General features: G+C 40.7%; 2 protein-coding genes across 8 annotated transcripts in view; one reads left to right on the forward strand and one right to left on the reverse strand.

Moving 5' to 3' along the window:
* LOC139607998 (uncharacterized) lies at nt 1-3,747 on the forward strand. 6 transcript variants are annotated; one of them, XM_071461402.1, is made up of 6 exons: nt 1-249; nt 333-421; nt 516-606; nt 841-1,044; nt 1,737-1,873; nt 1,976-3,747. In XM_071461402.1, exons 2-6 carry the CDS (start codon nt 390-392, stop codon nt 2,628-2,630), a joined length of 1,119 nt encoding a protein of 372 aa, XP_071317503.1. In that variant the 5' UTR covers nt 1-249; nt 333-389; the 3' UTR covers nt 2,631-3,747. The 6 variants fall into 6 exon arrangements, with proteins under 6 accessions (XP_071317503.1, XP_071317504.1, XP_071317502.1 ...); XM_071461403.1 differs by having other exon boundaries at nt 342-421; XM_071461401.1 differs by having other exon boundaries at nt 2-421.
* The window catches only part of slc8a2a (solute carrier family 8 member 2a), a 27,549-nt gene continuing 10,774 nt past the window's right edge, over nt 3,619-20,393 (reverse strand). The window contains exons 2-13 of one of the 2 annotated variants that reach the window (XM_071461394.1): nt 14,878-15,288; nt 14,166-14,303; nt 13,563-13,790; nt 13,196-13,471; nt 11,638-12,072; nt 11,032-11,393; nt 9,175-9,278; nt 8,618-8,635; nt 7,851-7,963; nt 7,005-7,104; nt 5,831-6,100; nt 3,619-5,679 (exon numbers count right to left, since the gene is read on the reverse strand). In XM_071461394.1, the coding sequence (XP_071317495.1) occupies nt 5,303-5,679; nt 5,831-6,100; nt 7,005-7,104; nt 7,851-7,963; nt 8,618-8,635; nt 9,175-9,278; nt 11,032-11,393; nt 11,638-12,072; nt 13,196-13,471; nt 13,563-13,790; nt 14,166-14,303; nt 14,878-15,225 (2,769 nt within the window). In that variant the 5' untranslated portion in view covers nt 15,226-15,288 and the 3' untranslated portion in view covers nt 3,619-5,302. The remainder of the gene's footprint in view (nt 5,680-5,830; nt 6,101-7,004; nt 7,105-7,850; nt 7,964-8,617; nt 8,636-9,174; nt 9,279-11,031; nt 11,394-11,637; nt 12,073-13,195; nt 13,472-13,562; nt 13,791-14,165; nt 14,304-14,877; nt 15,289-20,393) is intronic. The other variant, XM_071461395.1, reaches the window with a different exon arrangement.

The following is a 20,393-nucleotide window of genomic DNA, read 5'->3' on the forward strand; positions in this document are numbered from 1 at the left end:
TAATATTATCGCGTTCTCCACATAGACTGCAGGTTCTCCAGTTCTCCAGTGCTACTTTTCCCACCCGAGGTGGGTAAAAACCCACCCCTGCCAAACCTCTGATTGGCGAGTCGCTTCCAGGCGTCTGCTGTCAGCTAACGTTAGCCTAGCTATGATTCTAGCCGGTGCTACGAACTTGTCAGGACCGGGGGAGAGCGACTCAGTCCCTGCAGCCCATGTTGTTGTTTCCCCTTCTTGCAGCTAGTGGAGGCAAGTTAATGTGAAACATCGATGCAAAACTCGACCGTAAAACTTGACCAGTTGTCAATATTTAGTAAAATTCTGATTATTAGTGATTGCAGACTGTGTGTGTAGCGCCAAATGGCTTAACCGGGTAAAATAACTTCAACATGGATGCAGCGCCGACTATGGGGAAAGATAGGTAAACGCTAACCTAAATGTTTCGGCCACCCTACATGCTTAAATGTACAACTGAACACAAGTGACCGAGCAAACATTAATCTGTTTTGAAACAGATCAGGAAATCTGAAAAGACCTCTCAGTACTGCTGAGCGGTTTCCCTGCACTGCCCCATCTATAAATATGGACCAACACTGTGAACTAATGGTAAGTGCTATGGGTTGTCCTGTGATAAAGCTGACATACATCAGTCTTGCTTCATATTCTTCTTACTTTCAAAGCTTTTTTTCTAGCTTTACCCAAAGGCTCACCTGGCAGCAAAACATTGTTCCATTATCCGTAATAGTTAATGTGACATGCCTGTACAAACTCTTAAATGTTAGTATTCAACAGAGAGGACAGCATACTTTTAAAACAACATCTTTTTGCTTTTTGTTGGAGGATTTCTTGCCAAAGGATTATCAGTACCATGTATGTAGGTACGAAGCTGTGAGCCAGTCCACCGGTGACCTTATCAGTTTTGAGGCCACAATACGGATGTCCCTTAAATCGAAGGAGGAGATCCTGGTGTGGCTGAGGTCCATGGCAGTCTCATGGAGAGTGGCCCACACCAGGCCCACAAAAGGCCACAGGATCATCTTCAAAGTGAGTTGTGTTTTTTACAAAAGCGTTGTTATTGCGACATCATTACTGAGTAGATTTTGTTTCCCATCCACTGTCAGTATGTTGTCCTTGTGCAGGGTGTCTGCAGGCCCTTAAAAAGTCTTAAATTTCATTTTATGAATATTAGACCTTAAAATGCTTTACATATCTTACATTTGAATTTTTCTTAATTGCCACAAATATTTTATCCACTTCATTCATCCATCCCTTAATTTCTTTTTGTCAAAATCTCCATCAACATTCACATTTCTCATGTTACAAATCTTTAAACCTCCCACTGAACCTAATACTGTCTTTATTATTTATACTTGTGATTCAGACGTAAATGAACCTAATTCACTCTATACTTACTCTCATGCACTACGTACACATGCACATATGAAACCAGATTATTCACTTTAACATCTGACACCATGGAAACCCATGAACTTCTCTGTCCAAAATTCTGTTATAGAAAGTCCTGGTTAGATGTATCACAGCAGCAGTTTGCTGTCTAACCTTAAGGAGATTGTTAGAATCATCTAGTTAATAGCACACCTCTGCTCAGGACCACATATGTACTACTTCCTTTATACTTACTGAAATGCTTGGACAAGAAAAATATGTTTTGTCTGAAAGTCAGTCTCAAATTTTGTCAAAATTTATCTTATTACTTATTTCTCCTAATACTGCAGGCAGACTACCGGTGCCAGCATAACACCAAGCCCAAGAAAACAATAAAGGCTGCCAGGGTGTCCAAAAATACTGATTGCCCTGCTAAACTTAAAGTTACCCTCGTGCGCACTGAGGTCTCCAATGGGCAACGGAGCAGGTCTGACACACAAACTCCACTTAACCTCCAAAGCAATTCTTGTTTTAATGTATGTCTGTAAATATCTGTTTAACAGGATGCCTTTTCTCCTATTCCCTCCAGAAACACTGATCCTCACATACCAGACTATCCAACTCTTGTGCACATCTGCAATATTCACAATCACAGCATACATGTGGCTGATGCTGCTGTGTGTCACCGGGACGTGCGCAGCGAGGCTGTGGAGAAACTAACAGAGTTGTTTGAGGCTGGGCACTCGCTGTCCTCAGCGCTTGATGTGCTGAAGTATGATTTGCAGGTTCAGTGTGAGGATGACTATAGCCACCCCTCAGCTCTTTTAGACAGTGAAGAGTGGCACACTATGATGAAGGAGTTTTCAGCCATGGCACAGAGCAATGAAGAGTTTCAGCGAGCAGCAGCGGCCATGATGAAGACCTTTCACAGGCTAAAGGGGAACCCCTCCATGCTGCAGTCAGCGATGCACACGTTTGGTCACAATGTTGGCAGAAGCCTGCCATCGCAGCGAGCACAAGGTCGTCAGCGGGCTTCAAACGCTGCTGGGCCAAGTAGAACTGCACAGCCCACCTCTGTTACCCGCCAAAAGGTCCAGCTTCGGGGTACACACCGACTCACTGCTGGGAGGCCAAAGAAAATAGTTGCAACCATAGACCATCGCTACAGCTGCCCAAAAGGAGTGAAGTGTGGCACTCACAGTTTGTCAGATGCAGTAGAGGTGTGTTGCAGCAATCCTAAGTAAGCAACGCTCCACCACGCCATACTTGTTTGTGTATTGATAATTGTATATTGTTGAAAACCTATTGGTTTTGTAAAGGTTTTTAATGACTTGCTTTTTCAAATATTTTTTTTATTTTCACAACTATTTCTTTTTTAACATATAAGTTATGTCCCACACATGTTGTGTCTGTGTTTTCCTTGTTTTTTATATTGTCAATTTCAGCACAATGTCCAACCCAAATGTTAGTCCTTTAACCCTTTCATGCATGAATTATGAGAGACCAAGAATAGATCTATTTTTGTTGTTTTTATTCTTTGATATACATGAAAAAAATATTTTGAATTTATTTTTTTACTTCACGTGTTTTTCATAAACTTTTTGATATGTCCATCTGTTGGACAGCAGCTGTTTATATGTTTATGTTTTAAGTGATATGTAATAACTGTAATAAATAGAATAGTTTATTTTTTTGAAAACCGTGGACATGAAATGTCATTTTATTACTGTAAAAGAAATAGTTTTAATGTACTGATATATACTGCTCTGGGTTATGGAAAATTATTAGACGATTTGATACTTTACTTTGTCATATCTGATAGTAAACTGATTGTCTTTGGGTTTCAGAGAATTGGTTGGATGACATATGGCAATTTGAACACATCACCTTTGGGTGAGGGGAAATCATTATCTGCATTATTTGCTATTTTACGATTCACGATTCAAGTCTCCATAAACTCTCCTCAAATAGAACTAAGAGTTAGTTACTTTCTTTTCAGTGTCCTTGAAATGTGCATCACTTCCTCAGTTCTATCTACTTTGAAGACTCACAATGCACACAGGGCACAAAGCCACAAGACACATGTGCTTTTTGGATTTGCAAAAGTCTATTTTCTGTTTGACATGGATCATAGAATTTAAAAGAATAATATATGTGGTTACCTGAGTGTGTCCCAAATGTCATATTCCCGTAGAAAAATCTTGTCTTGTGATGGATCCAAGGCAAACACACTCAGATAAAATTTCAATGTAATTGACAACTTACAATAAATTACAATATAATTTTTTTCATGTCAGCTCAAATACAATAATTATAAAGACATTAAATTACACCATTGATAAATAAAATGAAAAGACTTCAGGGGTGAATGAATCATCACTTTCAAACAGTCACACTAAATGGCAGATACTAGGTACTTTTTTTTTTCTTTCCACAGCTTATTAGAAATTCATTGTCAGTGTAATCCTTTGTCAATTATACATTTCAATACTGGGTCCGTGTAGTGCAGTTCTGATCATTGCTATTATCAATATTCACGGTGAGATCAGCTTCAGCAGGTGCAGTACATTACACTAAACATGTCACATGACTCAACAATATAGCAGTGAGAGATAATTCACAACATATGATCTCCCAGACTGTAGATTGTAACCAGACTGCTCTCAGTTTTTTATACCGTGCCCACAGAAGATATTTGGGATTGGCTGACAGGGTCAAAATAGTACACCAGGATGACTCAAACAGTTTCCGTCAACAGTTTAACTATTGTTCTAACTCTGTGTGCAAAAACAAGAGGTAGCCAGAGCAGCAGTACTTTTGCTTTGTGTTATGTTATCAATTAACTGTTACTGCTTAAACAGACTTATGTTTATCGACAATAAACAAGCTCTAAAGGTCCTATATTGTATAAAGGTAGGTGTCCATCTCCTTTTTTGATTATAAAGCAGGTCTAGGTTCTATATTGATACTGTGAAAGTATCAAAACCTCAGTCCACAGAGAAATGCACTCAGCCTGTATTCAGAAACTGAGCCTTAAAACGAGCCGTCAGGACTTCTGTAACTTTGTGATGTCACAACAAAGCAGTCACCACTCTCAGATTTGCTGAACATCCAACCTTGAAGGATTTGGTTTATCTGAGTGTTTACCTGAAATCTGCTATATTTTTGTATGATCACTCAGAAAACAGTCAGCCAATCAGAAGAGAGGTTCAGATCCTCTCTTCTGATTGGCTGACTAACCTGTTGTTACTAGAGCTCCAGAGAGAAGCCTGAGAGAAGAGATATAAAACTACATTGAGATGGTTTTTGGTTCTTAAAACTACAAATATATGTTCTGATGGATATCAACACTTTGAATATAACACCAGAAAAGTGTAAAATATTGGACCTTTAAGAAATGGATGACAGTTTGAACACAGCTTCTTTTTGCCCATGACAGTGGCCATGGTATAAACATGATGGTGTCCCAATACACTAAAATTACATTCCACTTATGTAACACAAAGCACAGAGGTGTTACTTTTCTGATGTAATTACTAGGAGAAGGTCTAATCTATAGATCGAGCCTCTATCAGCGTGAGGAGAAACAAGACCAAATGAGAAATCCTGGATACGAGGTGTAGCCAGTGTCAAGACTTCACAGACTGTTTGCTCTCCTTTATCCAAAACAGTCACTACATGTTGTTTAGTCCAGTGAAAACGATCAGATCCGTCACCATCAATTGTACTGACTCGAACTGTCCTGGAGTGGATGTGGTGCACAGATTTGCAGGTTTAAGTCTGTAGTGTGTGTACAATTTTTATGAACCATGGCAGCAGTCACGCAAGTGGTGACAGGTCTTTTCAGTGCTAGTTATTGCAACAGTACCGACCAGGTCGAAGTCCTGGACATGTTTGTGTTTGTGACTGTGCTCTCTCAGAAGCCTTGTATATGGCAATAGGCCTCCAAGCTGGAGAACAGGATGTAGAGAAACCAGAGTCCAAACAAAAGCAGTGAAGTGAGGATTTTGGGGATCCGTGGACCTCCCAGTTCGCCGCCTATGGACGGCCTCCGACGTAGCATCAACACTCCCATACTGAAGATCGCAAAAATGGTGAAGAGTGTGACAGAGAAGGCCAGCGAGCCAGGCTCCACACGGAAGACCTTACCTTTGACTTCCCAATATACAGCAGCCACAGACCAGGCCACTCCAATGCCCAAAAACACATTAACTGCATTGCTTCCTGTCACATTTCCCACAGATGCATCTGCATACTGGTCCTGAGTGGCAGCCACTTTACTGGCAAAGGTATCTGGGTAAAAAAAAAGTACAGTTAGTGAAGTTTCAGTGCTTGTTAGCTTTGCTGAAAGTTACATTAACTGACTTTAACATTCGCATCACTGTGTGTACATTACATTTGTTTTAATAATTAAAAACTGAGGTTCACTTGTAGAATCACTCACCAGGAAGTGAAGTTCCCAGTGCTACAAAGACAACAGCAGTGACAGCGTCTCTCAGGCCGACGGTGCAGCCAAAATGGGAGGCGAGGTCTCCAATAATGGCTGTTAAGATGCCAATGACAGAGATTGACACGATGAAGCACGCCCAGCCGTTCCAGTACTCGGTGGGCGGGATACAAGCAAACAAAATCTTCCAAAAAATGCAAAATATGTGCATGAAGTAGTCAAAGCAGTTTGGCATCCGCTGCTCTTGTCCCTCTTCATCTCCATCACCTGTTTAAAGGAGGCATGGTGAAGATAAATCAAACTAAGCAACAAAAAGGCATCAACCACAAAAGATGCAATCACTTTTTGGCCCAATCAGCTTTTAGTGTCATGATTTGGCTGTAAACAAGAAATTAGAACGTTTTAGATAAGATAACACTTTATTAATCCCAAAGGGAAATTAGAGAAGCAGCTGGAGTCACATAATGAGTTGTTTGTCGTGGCTGCTTTTATATTTCTCTTTAACTCTCACTCTCAGTTCCTGTACTCTACATCTTGATCTTATTTTGAAATGCCGGGTGGTCTTTGTGCTCATAGGCTACCTAGCAGGTGACTGACAGGACAAGAGCCATGTGGAGATCATGGTGAATAATACACCTGGGGAAGGATGTGCCATTTAAAGAATGCAGATTATGTTTTTTTAGTTGATCTAATGTGGATAATTATAGTAGCAATTTGGGAGAAATACTTTCCTCTCTCTACTCATTATTAGTAACATTAACCACATTGTCAGTCTTGTGAGATATGTTCAATGTTAACAAACTGACACAAGTGAACTGCAGGCAGCAAAACAAACTAGATTACTTTATCAGGTTGTAACATTAAATTTAATCACTCTGAGACAAATTCATTTTGCATCTTAATTTGAGTTAATGTATATCATCAACATTAATAATAATCAGTTTTGAGTGAGAAAAAACACCTATCTGTGTCTCTGGAAAAGGCCGAGGTCAGATTCATAGCTTTTATAAAATCAGTAAAATCACCCACAGATAAAACTGAGAAAATTATAATGAGAGAGAAATATAGCAGTGTTAAAACGACACCTCTGATTAAAACTTTTAATGTAACTACACATTCTGCAAAGATTACTTGGTAAAAAAAACATATAGAGAAAGAAATAGCCACTGACCTGCACTGACTGTGACCGCTTCAATGAACTGCTCTCTCCATGAGTGAGTGCCAATCACTACAGCCAGATTTGTGTCCTTCAGGAGTTTGTCCACAGTGCTCTGTTACAACATATTAAACAGGTCAGCCAGTAGACAGAGAGAATCATCTGAACATTTGGCCCCACATTTATGTCACTTCACCCTTAAACTCTCAAAAGGATTACTGCAAGCTTTTTAACAAAGGCTGGTTGATGCAGATCTCAGCATAATATCCGTGGATATGGCACATATTCATAGTACACCCACAAAACCACTGTTCTGCTGCAGAATATGAATTAAATTGAGAATTAATGAATCCTAACACTGCTCACACAACGCAAACTGATACACACACATTGCATCAGTACATGTCATATCAAAATGCATGTAATACATGAGGAGAGTTATATCGTGTTTGAGTATGAAGGGAGTTTAATGAGGGAATGAGAGGAGAAAAGTCTCATCAACACACAACATGCGGGCAGTAACTGTACCTGGTCTAGTACTCCATTGGGAGTCTGATGTGTGAGAGGGCAGCAGGTGGTTAATGAAGTAAAACACATTTACATCAACTTCTCCACACTGCAACAACACAAACCTCTGTGGTGCTTTTATTCATGAAAGCTTTTCAAAGGAAATACTACTCAAATAAAAAATGTACATACTGTATGTTAACTCTAGGCCTTAAAGCCTCATGTGTTCACTCAATGAAGATAATTAAAATTCTCATATTTACAAACTAAATAAAATGTGCTTGTCTGTTCCTTGTATTCAATGATTGAATGGTTTGCTGCTGGTTTAATTCCTTCTGTCAGTCACTCACACACCTTAAACTCACAGGACTCCTCTATGATGACCTCCAGCCTGCTGTGCTCTCCTAAAATGGGTTTACCCATCTCAGAGATCCTCCTGGCCTCTTCTTCCTCAGGGGTGGGGTGTCCTGTCAGGGCAGCACAGACATTTAATCATCTTGTCTGTAAATGATTGTCTCAATTACAAAACACACACACATCCTAAACCTCAGCCAAGGCTCCAGGCCCAAACCTGAAGCATAAAGATGAAAAAAACAACAACATGCACACACTCTCACAGTCCAAAAATATTAAAGGTGCTGTGTGTAGCATCCATGATAAGATGTACTTCCTGTTGAAACAGGTTGGGGTTAGGAAGCTCCACCCCCTCAGTGCAAGCAGCTGGTCATGCAGTAACAGGCCCCACGCTCAACCAGCACAATGAACCAATTAGGATATAGGGTAAAAGTAATAATATGTTGGTGTATATTACAGCACAAAACAATCAAAAGCAGAGATTTAAGAGTTTCTAACAATGGCAGGTAATGGGAGTAATGAAAGACTGAAACAATGTTTATGCTGTTCAGTAAAACAAAAGTCAGGAAGGATAGAAAGTAGAAGGTAGACAAATCCTTTTTATCAACAGGAAGTAATGGGCAAGAGATCGTCTGATCTCAAGGAACAAATGGGATTTTTGCAGGTGTTCTGACACCCTAACTTTACTGCTAATAGCATGCAATTTCCTAATAACACATGGCTATTTAATAATGCTGCACATTGCACCTTTAACAGCCAAACTTTACCTTGGTTTAGCAGCAATGCTGTGAAGAAAGATAGACAACCATTCAATACCATACAATAACACTATTTCCAGGACCTAACACATGGGAGAGGCTTGGGAGACTCTAAAATACATCAAGAGAAAAAAACTACTGTTCATTACAAACTAATGCAATTGATTCTTTTGACCTCCACTAACAAGCACACATCCAACTCCTGCACCTTCCTGCTGACACAGTGAGGTTACAGGGAACAAGCAACTGACAGATACAAAATTCATAATTGGCTGCAGCGCCTGCGCTACAGTGAAACAGAGACAGCAGTGAATGGCAGCGTGTAATCTTCGGTTACTGGCTCTGACGCAGGTGCCCAGCCTTCAGCCGCTTGCGCTGCCACTGTTATTGTTGTGATACCTGATCTTGGAGATATCTTGGCCCTCTACTTGCTGTGTATTTTATTTTATTTTAATGTAAATGTGAAAGAAATCATCTCATACTGCCTGACTTAATTGCCATGATCAAAACAAAAACTCAAGTCACTTAGGCATCAGTGATAAAATGTAAAATGCCTTCACACTCACCAGATATTCCTCGCTTCAGCCATTTGGGGTCCTCAAGCACAATGAAGAAGTTTTCCTGCTTCTCATATTCTTCTACATTTATGATGCACACCTGTAAGGTCTGACTGGAGACATGCAAGCATGTACAGACACGTACACACAAAGACACACACACACACACACACATATTTTTATTTCTATAACAAAAGAATTAAGCACTATTCAATTCGATAAACAATAAAGTGCATAAAGACACAAGACCTCCACGTCTTAAACATTTCCTCTACCATCTAAATCACATCGCAAATTGAAGTGACCTAAATAATTAATCACTATGGACCTGTAAATAATTCAGGCCTAAACAGTGTGTGCTTCTGCTCCTCAGTTTGCCAAAGAAATAGCTAAACTAAATACCTTGTAACACAGCCTTGATACCCTGTGTAATCAATGTCTGTATAGTTAATTTGCAAAGCACTTTGATGACTTGCTGAGAAGTGCAGGATACAGATAAACACTATGTGATAGTCACAGTGGGAAAAAAAAGAAATGAAATAATCAGGATAGGCACCCCACACTTCCCAATTAACTATGATCTACGCATTGTTATATTCTTTACCGTGTAGTGTGTATTGATGAGCCATGTTACATAACAGAGTCTTTCACTAAGTGTACAATTAGTCCATGTGCAAACACAGCTTATATAACCTGAAAATTTAATGGGAAAAGGATCTGTCAGTTTACATGGGGTGACTGGAGGTTCCCACACCTGATCGGGGACGGGATTATCTTTGGGTGTCAAGTCGTCAGGTAATTCTGTCTAAAGGGACCTCCTCTACCTGGAAAGGGTGACTGATAACCCATAGTAATCTTTCAGTGAGGTTCAGGTGCCCTTTTCCTAAAAGCACCAATGAGCCAGTAGAATGAATATAAAAGCAGTGAGGGTGTTGTGTTTCTGAACTAGTGTTTAGGAAAAGAGGACAGTGGTCTCTTTGATCGTTGTCTGTGTTTCTGGCAATAATAGAGACCATCAAACCTTATTTTATTATTCACTTATTTATTTATTTAATGCACATGTTGCTAATCTAGTTAGGAAGCACAAAATGAAAATAGGCTTTCATTTTAAAAAATAGAGCTTATTTCACTTTTAATGCTAAGAAAAAACATGTGGAAGCTACTTTTCTGCCTGCATTGTGCTCTTTATGAATTGAGAGGCTGGACATCATTGACCACTCACAGCACTGGTATATTTGTATTTTATTTACAAAGTGATACTGGGTAAATGTCCAGCTGACCCCTGTGCCCCCCTGCCAAGTTTTCTCAGATCTGGGAAAACTTCATTTTTTATTATGCACCTTGGACATGAAATAACCTGCAGAAAGAATTTATATCCATTGAAATTCTTAAGGGCATCATTAGGAACGTGGTGAATGTGATCTGGTTGTTTTTCTTGAGAGGACATTCAGACTTGGGACTTCCTTGTAAAATAAAGGAAAAAATACTATTATTTGGCTCCTATTAGGTAGGCTGAACGAGAAAATTGACAGTTAAAATTACAGTTTCATTCAAAATTTCATCTACCTACACAATTTTCTCAGTCTCACATTCTATATTTTTCTTGTTATCAATCATTAAAAGACCAAAACCAGCAATTAACTGATCCTATAAATAAATATTGTTTATCAGAACCAAAAACAATTCTTTTGTTGTCTAAAAATGATTAAAAACACATAAGTAAATAAGCCAACATTAAGAGACAGTGTCTGTCATTGCCTCCTTCCTGGAGAACTTTAGAACGACTTTCTAATGAAACATTCAAATTCATCAGACTCTGTGGCTCTACTTACTCTGTCTTACTCTATCTGCCAGTCATCACCTCACCTGGTCTGTTCATTGGTGAATTCCAGCTCCCCTCTGGCCTCCTCGTAGTCCAACCCAGCCTTGGCACTGCCATCCTCTGTATGGTATGGCACAGCGACAGTGCCCCTGGAGCCCGAGTTCCTCACCACAGTCACCGTCAGCGTGCCTGTGCTCTCGCTCACCCGCAGCACCCGCTGACCAAAGGTGAAGATGCCAGCGTGGTCATCGTCCAAGATAGTGATGGTGGCAACCAGCGGCTCCACTAGTCTACCCTTGGGTGGAGTTCCTGTCCCTTCATTTCCACCCTCTTCTACCCTCAGTCTCTGAAGACGCACAAAGAAATGCTCATCCTCCTCAAAGATGTCGTCATCCAAGATACCAACCTGGAGAGAGTGCAAAGTATTGTACCGTCAAGCTCCTCATAAACCAAATTCTCAAAATGAATTTTAACACAACTTTCAAAGTGACTGATTCTGGGTCCCATTGTTACCCAACCCTAAAAATATTTGTGCTCTCTGTGCAATGTCTCATGGTTTATTTTTGGTATTTTCTTATTTTGACAGTTTACTTTGGAGACAAACAGGAAACACAGGAAGTAAACCTTTACAGTCCCCTTTACTTGCTCACCTTGATCTCTTTGTGGGTCTCTCCTGGCTTAAACACCAGTGTTCCCTCAGTGAATTCATAGTCTGCCCCTGCATTGGCAGAGCCATTTTCTGTACAGTAGTCCACATAGAAAGTGTTCTGACCTGTGCCCCCATCAAGGATCACCCCAAGACTCAGGGAGCCACAGTTCTCGGTGCACTGGTACTGGGCACTTTCAAAACAAATGTGCGAGCACGTGGCCTTGTCAGTGTCCTCGCGTCCTGAGCGCCGTGTGTGCTCAGCAGCGTGTCTCTTTAATATGTTACCAGCACCGATCAACATGCGTGTTGCCTGAACACGGTAGAAGGCGCGGCTCTTCTTCTGGTGGACCAGGGCAGAGTAGTTGGCCATCTCAATCAGCTGGTCCAGGTCTTTGTCTGGATGTTTTTCCTTCAGGTCTTTAAGGATGCGGACCACCTATCCAAGAGAGGAAACTGGTTGTTAAGTACCACACTGTATTCATTGTGATTTACTCTTTGCCAAATGTTCTGTAAAAAATGCTCTTTAAAACACAAACTGCTCCCGAGCCTATTTTAACTTGTGACCACACAGTTGTGTCCTACAGAGGGTCTCAGTTCACAGCGGAATGAGAACAAATAGCTTAGTTTATTATGACATTTGTATTTGTGTTTCTTCTTGGGTCAAAACTCTGCAGACTATACTTACTAATATAAGGTTGTTTATCAAGAAATACTTTGGGAACCCCTACTGCTCAGCCTTCGACTGATCAACGTCCTGCTGTTCAGACTCCTTCCACTGGGATTGAATCCTGCTAACTTCTGGAAACCTGATATTATCCTTAAATTCCCATTAAATTCCAAAGTTATAAAAACACAAGAACCAGCAGTGGTCCTGACAGGGTTGGAGATGTTCCCCAGCTCAAAGCTTGCTTCCTTTCCCCATGCCTTTTTAAAAATACTACAAAATATTCTTTCCCATTTTAGAAAAAAAGAATTTGAGTGAAAAAAAATAATTTTCTTAAGTAAGAGCTTTAATAACTCAACTCAAAATAGACATCAAAAATTATATATATGTAAGTCTTGCTCTTGCTACATTATCAACATTAGCATTAACAGCGTTTTACGTACGGTCTAAATGAAACGTGAGTTCAGCATCAAACTTAATTCCTTTACGTGCCACAAACTGCCTCCAATAATGGAAAGCAACCCTCTAGTTTTGCTTTTCCTGACGCTTTCTATCACTTCTTTTCTTCTACTGAAGTTAGCATGCTAACCAGCTAGCCCTGGCTCGGTCTGACTGTCTCTTCACTTTCCGATACCGAGTCACTGTAGCATACAGTCTGCCCTGAAGAAATTGCGCTGCTCAGAGGACGTATTATAATATCTTGTATTATAAACACAATGATGACTGAAGCTCTTTGCATGACTGGTAAGTAAACAGCTGTTAATGCTAACAATGGCTATATAGAAATAACTTTCCAATAACTGCTTTCAAAAAAAGCTATGATTTCGCACCATCCAATCTTCAGTCTTGCAATGTGTGTCTACCACAGCATTTCTCCACGAGCCACCTGTCTTACCTCATCTTTGTTCTGGTCTAGTTCATTGCCTGTCTGCACAGATACTGTCACACTGGAGGAGTTTCCAGGGCACGAACCATCTGACAGCTTTCCATCCATGATCACATCAATGCCTTTGGGCGTAAGGTCCCCTTCCATTTCCACCACAATGCCATGCCGCTTGTCAGCACGGTAACGCTTGTGCATGTATTTGTAGAAAAGTAAGCGACGGTCAGCGATCCAAGCCAAGAGCACACACACCGGAAAGTACAGCAGTGTCACCACAGCCTCCCAAACCTGGTAATGTAGGCAATAGGAGCGTAACATGATTTAAACACTTGTTTTATCAGAAAAAACAGCCAAACATATACAGTCATCAGAAACAAACCTCTACAATCCCAGGTGAGATGACAGCCAGTATGAGGTAGAGCCAAATGTAGGCAAAGATACTCCAGAAAGCCGTAATAAAAAACACACGCAGGTGTTTGATCTTGCGACACTCTCCATCAGGGATCACCCACACGCACAGACCAATTATCACAAACATATTGAAGGCAGCGCTGCCCACTATGGTGCCCGGGCCGAGCTCCCCTGCATTAAAGTTGTGCCCACACACCTGTCAAAGTCAAACAAAAACAAAGAAGCAAATAAAAGTAGTTTTCAAGAGCTAACTGGAATTGAATAACTCCAATTTACTCAAATATTGTATAGTTTGAATATGTAACTAGAAAAACAAAAGAAGAAAACCACAAAATCAACTACAGTACATTAGAGTGAGAACAGGGTTTATCTATTTTTAGGCTCAAGTAAATCTCAAAATTGTACTTTTATTTATTTGTTTAACCTTATTTTAATTTCCTATTAATTTAATTTAACCTGCACATCTGCAAGTAATAGTCTTTTCAAATTCTTTTCTAAAGATGTGTGAACACCACATTCACAGTGAAAATATGTCTTGTGTGAAGGTTTATGTTAAAAGCATCTTGTGTACCTCAATGACAGAAAGCAGGATCTCAGGTGCAGAGGAGCCCAGGGCCATGAGTGTGAGATTGGACACAGTCTCATTCCATATTCTCACTGTAGTTACTGTAGTTTCACCATTAGGTTTGGTGATGGTCACCTCCTTCTCCTGCAAGGGCAGATGGTTGTGAAAATGTCAGTGATGGTGATGAACTCATGTGCATATGTTTCCATTACTGTGATCAATGTCAGTGTCACAGTATGATGGGTAGGCTCCACAATTTAACATCTCCATATAGTTCAGCCCAAATACAATTATTGAATGTCAGCCCAAGGCTAATGATTCAAAATACATTTTTATAAAATCTCATATAACAAAGTTATCAACAAACTTATTTTGTGTTTGTTGATGCTGCATATGGAGAATCCAGGAGCTGTGGGGTACATACTCTATAATTTGCCCCAAAGGATGCTGAAGGTAAGGGACAGGGGTCAATACAGAGATCCAGAACTGACTGAGAAACCAGATTTTATGATAAATCACTGTAACGTTCCTGTAATATTCTTACAGGGGCTCATATCTGCCTGTTGTTGGCTGGCTGGTTTGTATTCAATCTTTCATTTTAGTACTTAATTATGATCTGGAGGATGTAGTTTACCTGGATATTTGTTTAAATATCCAGGTAAATTAAATTTAAAAAAGAGGGAGCAGAACAGGACCAAAGCATTAGGCTGAATAATACCTGAGAGGTAATGACTTCTATGGATGCCATGAAGCGATCAGCGATGATGGACACACCCACGAACATGTACATGAGACAGAGGAAGTAGATGAGAGCCCTCCCTGCCTGCTCCCCCAGTGGAGGGTTGAGCGGTAGCCACACTGGCAGCAGGATACCAGGTTTACACACCACAGTGCCTGCACACGCCCGCTTCCCAGACCCTGAAGAGTTGCCCACAGGCTGAGGCTGCTCGGGCCCAGACGCTCGCTCCACGACCTGTGGCCTGAAGGAAGTGCAGGGGTGGGCCAAGAGGAGCAGGGAGAGGAGGAGCAGGAGGAGTGGGGAGAGGTGAACAGGGAGGGGTCCCATGATATCCCTGAGTCAGGAGGAGCACGGTGGTCACTGGGGGAGCAGCTGGGTCAAAAGACTCTCCTGCAGACACAGAGGTACACATTATATATACACAGGCAAAGAGATACAGTTGGGTGTCACAGATGTGCAGTACATATTAGTTTAGATCATTTCTGTCTACAGAATCTTTACATATTCTATATGAACAAAAACTAAAAAACTATGAATTTACAACACATCTGTATTGTATTATTTACTGTCTTGTGTGGATAGCAACATGTGTCTGTCTGTCTGTCTGTCTGTCTGTCTGTTGGCTGGTTGACCATTTTGGTCCAGATGGAAATATCTCAACTACTAGATGGATTGCCACTACATTTTGTAGACATTCATGGTCCCAAGAGGACGAATCCTAATCACTTTGATGATCTCCTGGTTTTAAATGAAATGAAACTTGATAAACACATTTCATGTTCTGCTCAGAACTAATTGCAATAACTTTGGTGATGATTTGACCTTTCATTTGGCACCATAATCAGGTCAAAAGTTCAATGTGTCCATACCGTGACCAAAAACCTGTAAAACCAATTATATTCTCACCAGTCTCAGTTCTATGTTGTTAGCACGCTAACATGCTAAATTAAGATGGCGAGCATGGGAAACACTATGCCTGTTAAACACCAGCATGTTAGCAATGTCAGGAATGTAAGCCTGCTGATGTTATCATTTAGCTCAGTACAGTGTGACAGAGCCACTAGCATGTTGTTAAATTACATTTCATCATTGTAAATTATGGGAAGTTATGGTTTCAAAACAACCACATGATGTCAAATGTAAAAATATGCAGGACATGCAAGAAGGCATCACATAACATCACATGTAAGAGTTTCAGACACTATTTCATCTTCAACAAAAGCTGCTGTACAAGAGCCATTTACCTACAGGGACCTATTTAAAGGCAGCTTTTCCGAGAACCAGTGTGAGATCTAACACTGTCCTAAATGGACCTATTTTTAAATTTGCACAACCTCAGCTTTTTGTGTCAAAAAGAACCAAAAACATTCGGACACTGGCCATAAAATATCTCTCCAGCACACAGGAGTGATGAAGTGAAAAACATAAATTCCTCCTCAAAGTGTCATCTCTTCATCCTGTAAAACTAAAACATAAAGCTGCTGCACAGTTTCTCTGTTTTGTGATTAATTTGAACATCAACGGATCTATATACTTAGGATGCATCAGCGATGTCTCTGTCCTGCTCACTCAGCCAGGGTGCAGGTTGTTTTGTTTTTTATCGTTGCCACCAGCACAAAGGCACGTTCTTAGAAGTTAAAAGTATATTGACCTGACTGACTCATCTTAACAGGCTATCAAAATGACCCGAGAAAATAAAGCCAGACTGTTAAGTCATGCAGTTCCTGTGGCTAACATTATCTGGCACTAATCACTGAACCCTGATGGTAAGAATGACTAAGCGCTAATTTACAGCTCAGGTGGTTTTTGTGTCTGCAGCGCTGTGTCTGTCTCTGTGAAAGCTTTTTGAAAGCAAAGTTCAGCCAAACCTCTGGGTGGTCATGAAAAGAGGAAAGTCATTTGAGTCGCAGTTAGTGTTGGGGCAGGGTAGGTCAGTTAATGTGGATATGATATCTGAAGATAAAACGAGAGAAAAGCATTTGGAAAATATTGTAACGCACCAAGAAATCTGTTGCAGTTGTAATCACTGATCACCTGTTTTGTTAATCATCCAAATGATTCCCCCTTAGATTAACGTTAATCTCTGATAAGAAGCATGAGCAACCCTTGTTTGTGCTAATGTAACTTGTTTATTGGCCATTACCGGTCTTATCACTGGGTCATTTTTTTTATTTTTGAAAAATAGGAATAATATGTGTGTGTTCTGGATGAATTGATGTCAGCGCACCGACATGTTTAAGTGCAGCGGGTATTTACAGTGTGAACTCCTCTGAGCATGTATGGATGTGAGTGCAGCAGGATGGTCGAGAGCTTCAGTCTCTGACTCCACCTCCACTCCACCTGCACAGGTGACACTGCACTATTGTGCACTGGGAGTTGAAACAGATACTTGGGTGCTGCATCTTTGATGCAGCTTGAGCTCTGCCAGCTCATTATGGAGTTGTGATTCAGAAACACAGCCCAGAGGGCCCGCTGCATCACATTTCACTTTCCAAGGCCTGCTATGGTTACCACGACCTCAGACAGAGGGCCACCTTACACCAGTGGTTGCTGACGGGAGGCAGGCTCGCCAAAAATAACTCTTTCAGTCTTCATATTTGTAAAACAATAGTGCACAAAACAGGGAGTCATTATAGTAGTAGTAAAACGAGATATGTATAACGAGAGCACCAGCCTTATTTCTACCAGAACAGCTTTCACATGAAACCTGCAATATGCAACACACAAAGACAAAGACTCACAAAGACTCACAACACACCACCTAAACAAACAGGACTAGTATTAACCGAATACTTTTCATACTTTTACTACCCGGGCTACAGAGCACAGAATAGGGAAGTGTAATGCACCTCTGTTTTTCTGAGAATTCTAAGAATTCTCACTGCTGATTTTTTAAAATGAAAACTTTTTCTCAGAATTCTGAGAAAAATTCTTCCATTGTTTCCTAATGTCCTGTATTATATCTTAACAAGAGTCTTCAGCCTGTGGGACATGTTTAAGATCCAAATGCAGATTTTCTCTGTATGGTGGGAGGTGAGTGATCTGCAGGATGCAGCAGTGCCAAGGCTGACCATACAGTATATGAGTGCTGGCTAATCAACAAGTTGGAAGAGCTGGATGCATTATTGATTAATGCATTCACCTAAATATAGCAGTATCCTTTCCTTTCATGTCACCTTCAAGGAGCTCTGTAAACATCATTCAGATGCACAGCGTGGTAGCTTTATCAGCTGGACATAAAAGGAGTACTTCTGAGTCTTTCCAGTTGAGAGATTGAGTAAACAGAGCGATAAATCGGCTGATTCCTGCCTCTCCCTACCCTCACCTAAACAGATCAGAGCTTTTCCTCTGCAGTGACACTGATTCAACTCTTTCTGATTTTCCTCCGAGAGTGATGGTCACTGGATACTTTTAGATTGAACTGTTACTTCGAAAAGAGGATAAAAGCTTAAAAAAACACACCCAATGTAAAAGCTGAGGATAATGACCATAAAAAAAAAAAAAACTCACTCACTCTTTCTTGTGCCTGGGGGGAAGGGGTCATGAGCTGTTGACAGGTCTGTGTGTCCACTTCTCGCACAGGAACAGCGAGCTGGGTGACAGCTCATCTCCCCTTACTGCCTCTGACACGGCCACGATCAGTCAGCACCACCGATAAGTGATTGCCTGGGGTTACCTTACACTGATAGGAGTTAGCACCTGTAACAGTTTAATATTTCCTGCTTGTACCCTGATGGTGGGATACAGCCTCATGAGGGCCGCTCCTTTTGACATGCAGAATACTGAGGTGTGGGAGCAAGACAGAGATGAATCATTCAAGCATCAATAATAGGAAATAAATGTACTCTTATACCAGTGTTTAACCCCCAAAAACCTCCAATCAGCCGGTAGATCCCTTTCTGACAGACAGGCTTTTGTTGTCCTAAGCAGTTGGGTTTCTTGTTCACCAGTGCAGATACCGTGCAGTGAATATTTGCAGAAGAAATGTAACTATCACCTACAACACCAGTAACCTACAGCTCAGTCATCTTCTGATTTTACTCACTTGTTTCCAGCTTTGGTACAATTTGTAAAATTTCCTAAACAAGAATTGTTTAACTGTCTAAGATAGTTAATCAATGTGTTTCAATTTCACATTGCATTCAGAATTAAGGACCTGTCAGGTATCTGTGTCAACACACACACACACACACACACACACATCCTCCAACCTCACCATAAGGAATGCACTTTCCGTGCAGCTTGAGCATTAACCTGTATGCAGATTGACAAAGATCGCCTTTCCAGGATGTAAGCTCTATGCACAGGTAAACCAGTAACATACTATGTATCAGTTTCACAGCCGGCCAATCAAAACCTGTGTTTGTTGTTTCATGTTAAACACTCAGTCACCAGTGAAGCCCTATGCTAACATCCACAGAGCAGAGGGTCATGCTCGTCAGTGTGACATTACTGCAGCTCTCTACAAAGAAAAAAGTTTCACAGCCGTTCCACTGGCTGCTGCCACAAGTGTCATTCATAAGTGAATTAGCTTCGGATGCTACACACCGAAGTAAGCGGAGCCAACACCACTTATCCGTTTAAACATCAACACTGACTTTGGAGGCAACCTGAGACAGCTAGTATGTTTATATATATATATATATGTTCAGAGGGCAGGTGTAGTTAGTAGATACTGTATATGATAAGCTGTGAACACGGACATACTATCACTGGTTAAAGTTGGTATGGCGAACATGTGAGCAAATATGTTAGCTATTTGCCAGGCACACATCCTATAGAGCAATATTATCATATACGAGGAGACGTGGCTCTGGCCACCTGCTGACTGTAAGTCCAGTGTTCATAGTATACAGCCTGCTGTCAGCTGGTTTCAGCTCTTTATGTGTTTCTGTCCTACTCTCTGTGCTCACATATACTGTAATTTGATACAAACAAATCCACCATAAACTGATCACATTTACATGTTTTGTGTTTCTCTTGTCCGACAACGGGACAAATATGAAACAGTGAGCGAAACGTGGCTCATTAAGATTACATGTTAACCAGCAGTCACTTCCAAGCTGCTGCTAAAATCCTGATTTTCTAACAATATAATCTGACAAATCACCGAACACATGAGTAAGTGTTAAAATAATCACTCAGAGAATAAGTTAGAAGCTCATTCAGGTCCATGTCAGCAGCTGTGCGGTCACCTGAATGAGAGGCAGAGAGAGGTGTGCCTGCGGAGGGAAAGTGTTTGTGCTCATGGGCCAGTACTGGAGACTCATTTGTCCAAAAAGTCACTAGATTTGTTGCTAGGTGCTAAATGGGTCTGAAAATGATTGTAAACATATACTTAGGATGTAACAGAAAATGATAATACCAAATCATTTTGAGTTGGCAACAACCAATGGGAAAAGTCCAACACTTAGTCAGCCAATGGTCTAACTTTATCATAAACTCATCTCCATCACTCATTTACTCACTCACTCACTGAGTCACTCACTCACAGA

Source organism: Trachinotus anak, unplaced genomic scaffold, assembly GCF_046630095.1.
Source record: "Trachinotus anak isolate AG129_WGS33_773 ecotype Australia unplaced genomic scaffold, CSIRO_AGI_Tana_v1 ptg000024l, whole genome shotgun sequence".
In the NCBI taxonomy this organism is placed as follows: domain Eukaryota; kingdom Metazoa; phylum Chordata; class Actinopteri; order Carangiformes; family Carangidae; genus Trachinotus; species Trachinotus anak.

Excerpts from the sequence above, each read along its gene's own strand:
- LOC139607998 (XM_071461400.1), top strand. The coding sequence starts at position 616 with ATGGGTTGTCCTGTGATAAAGCTGACATACATCAGTCTTGCTTCATAT. Across the intron at positions 1,045-1,736 it reads GCCACAGGATCATCTTCAAA|GCAGACTACCGGTGCCAGCA; the intron begins GTGAGTTGTGTT and ends CTAATACTGCAG. Across the intron at positions 1,874-1,975 it reads TCCAATGGGCAACGGAGCAG|AAACACTGATCCTCACATAC; the intron begins GTCTGACACACA and ends TATTCCCTCCAG.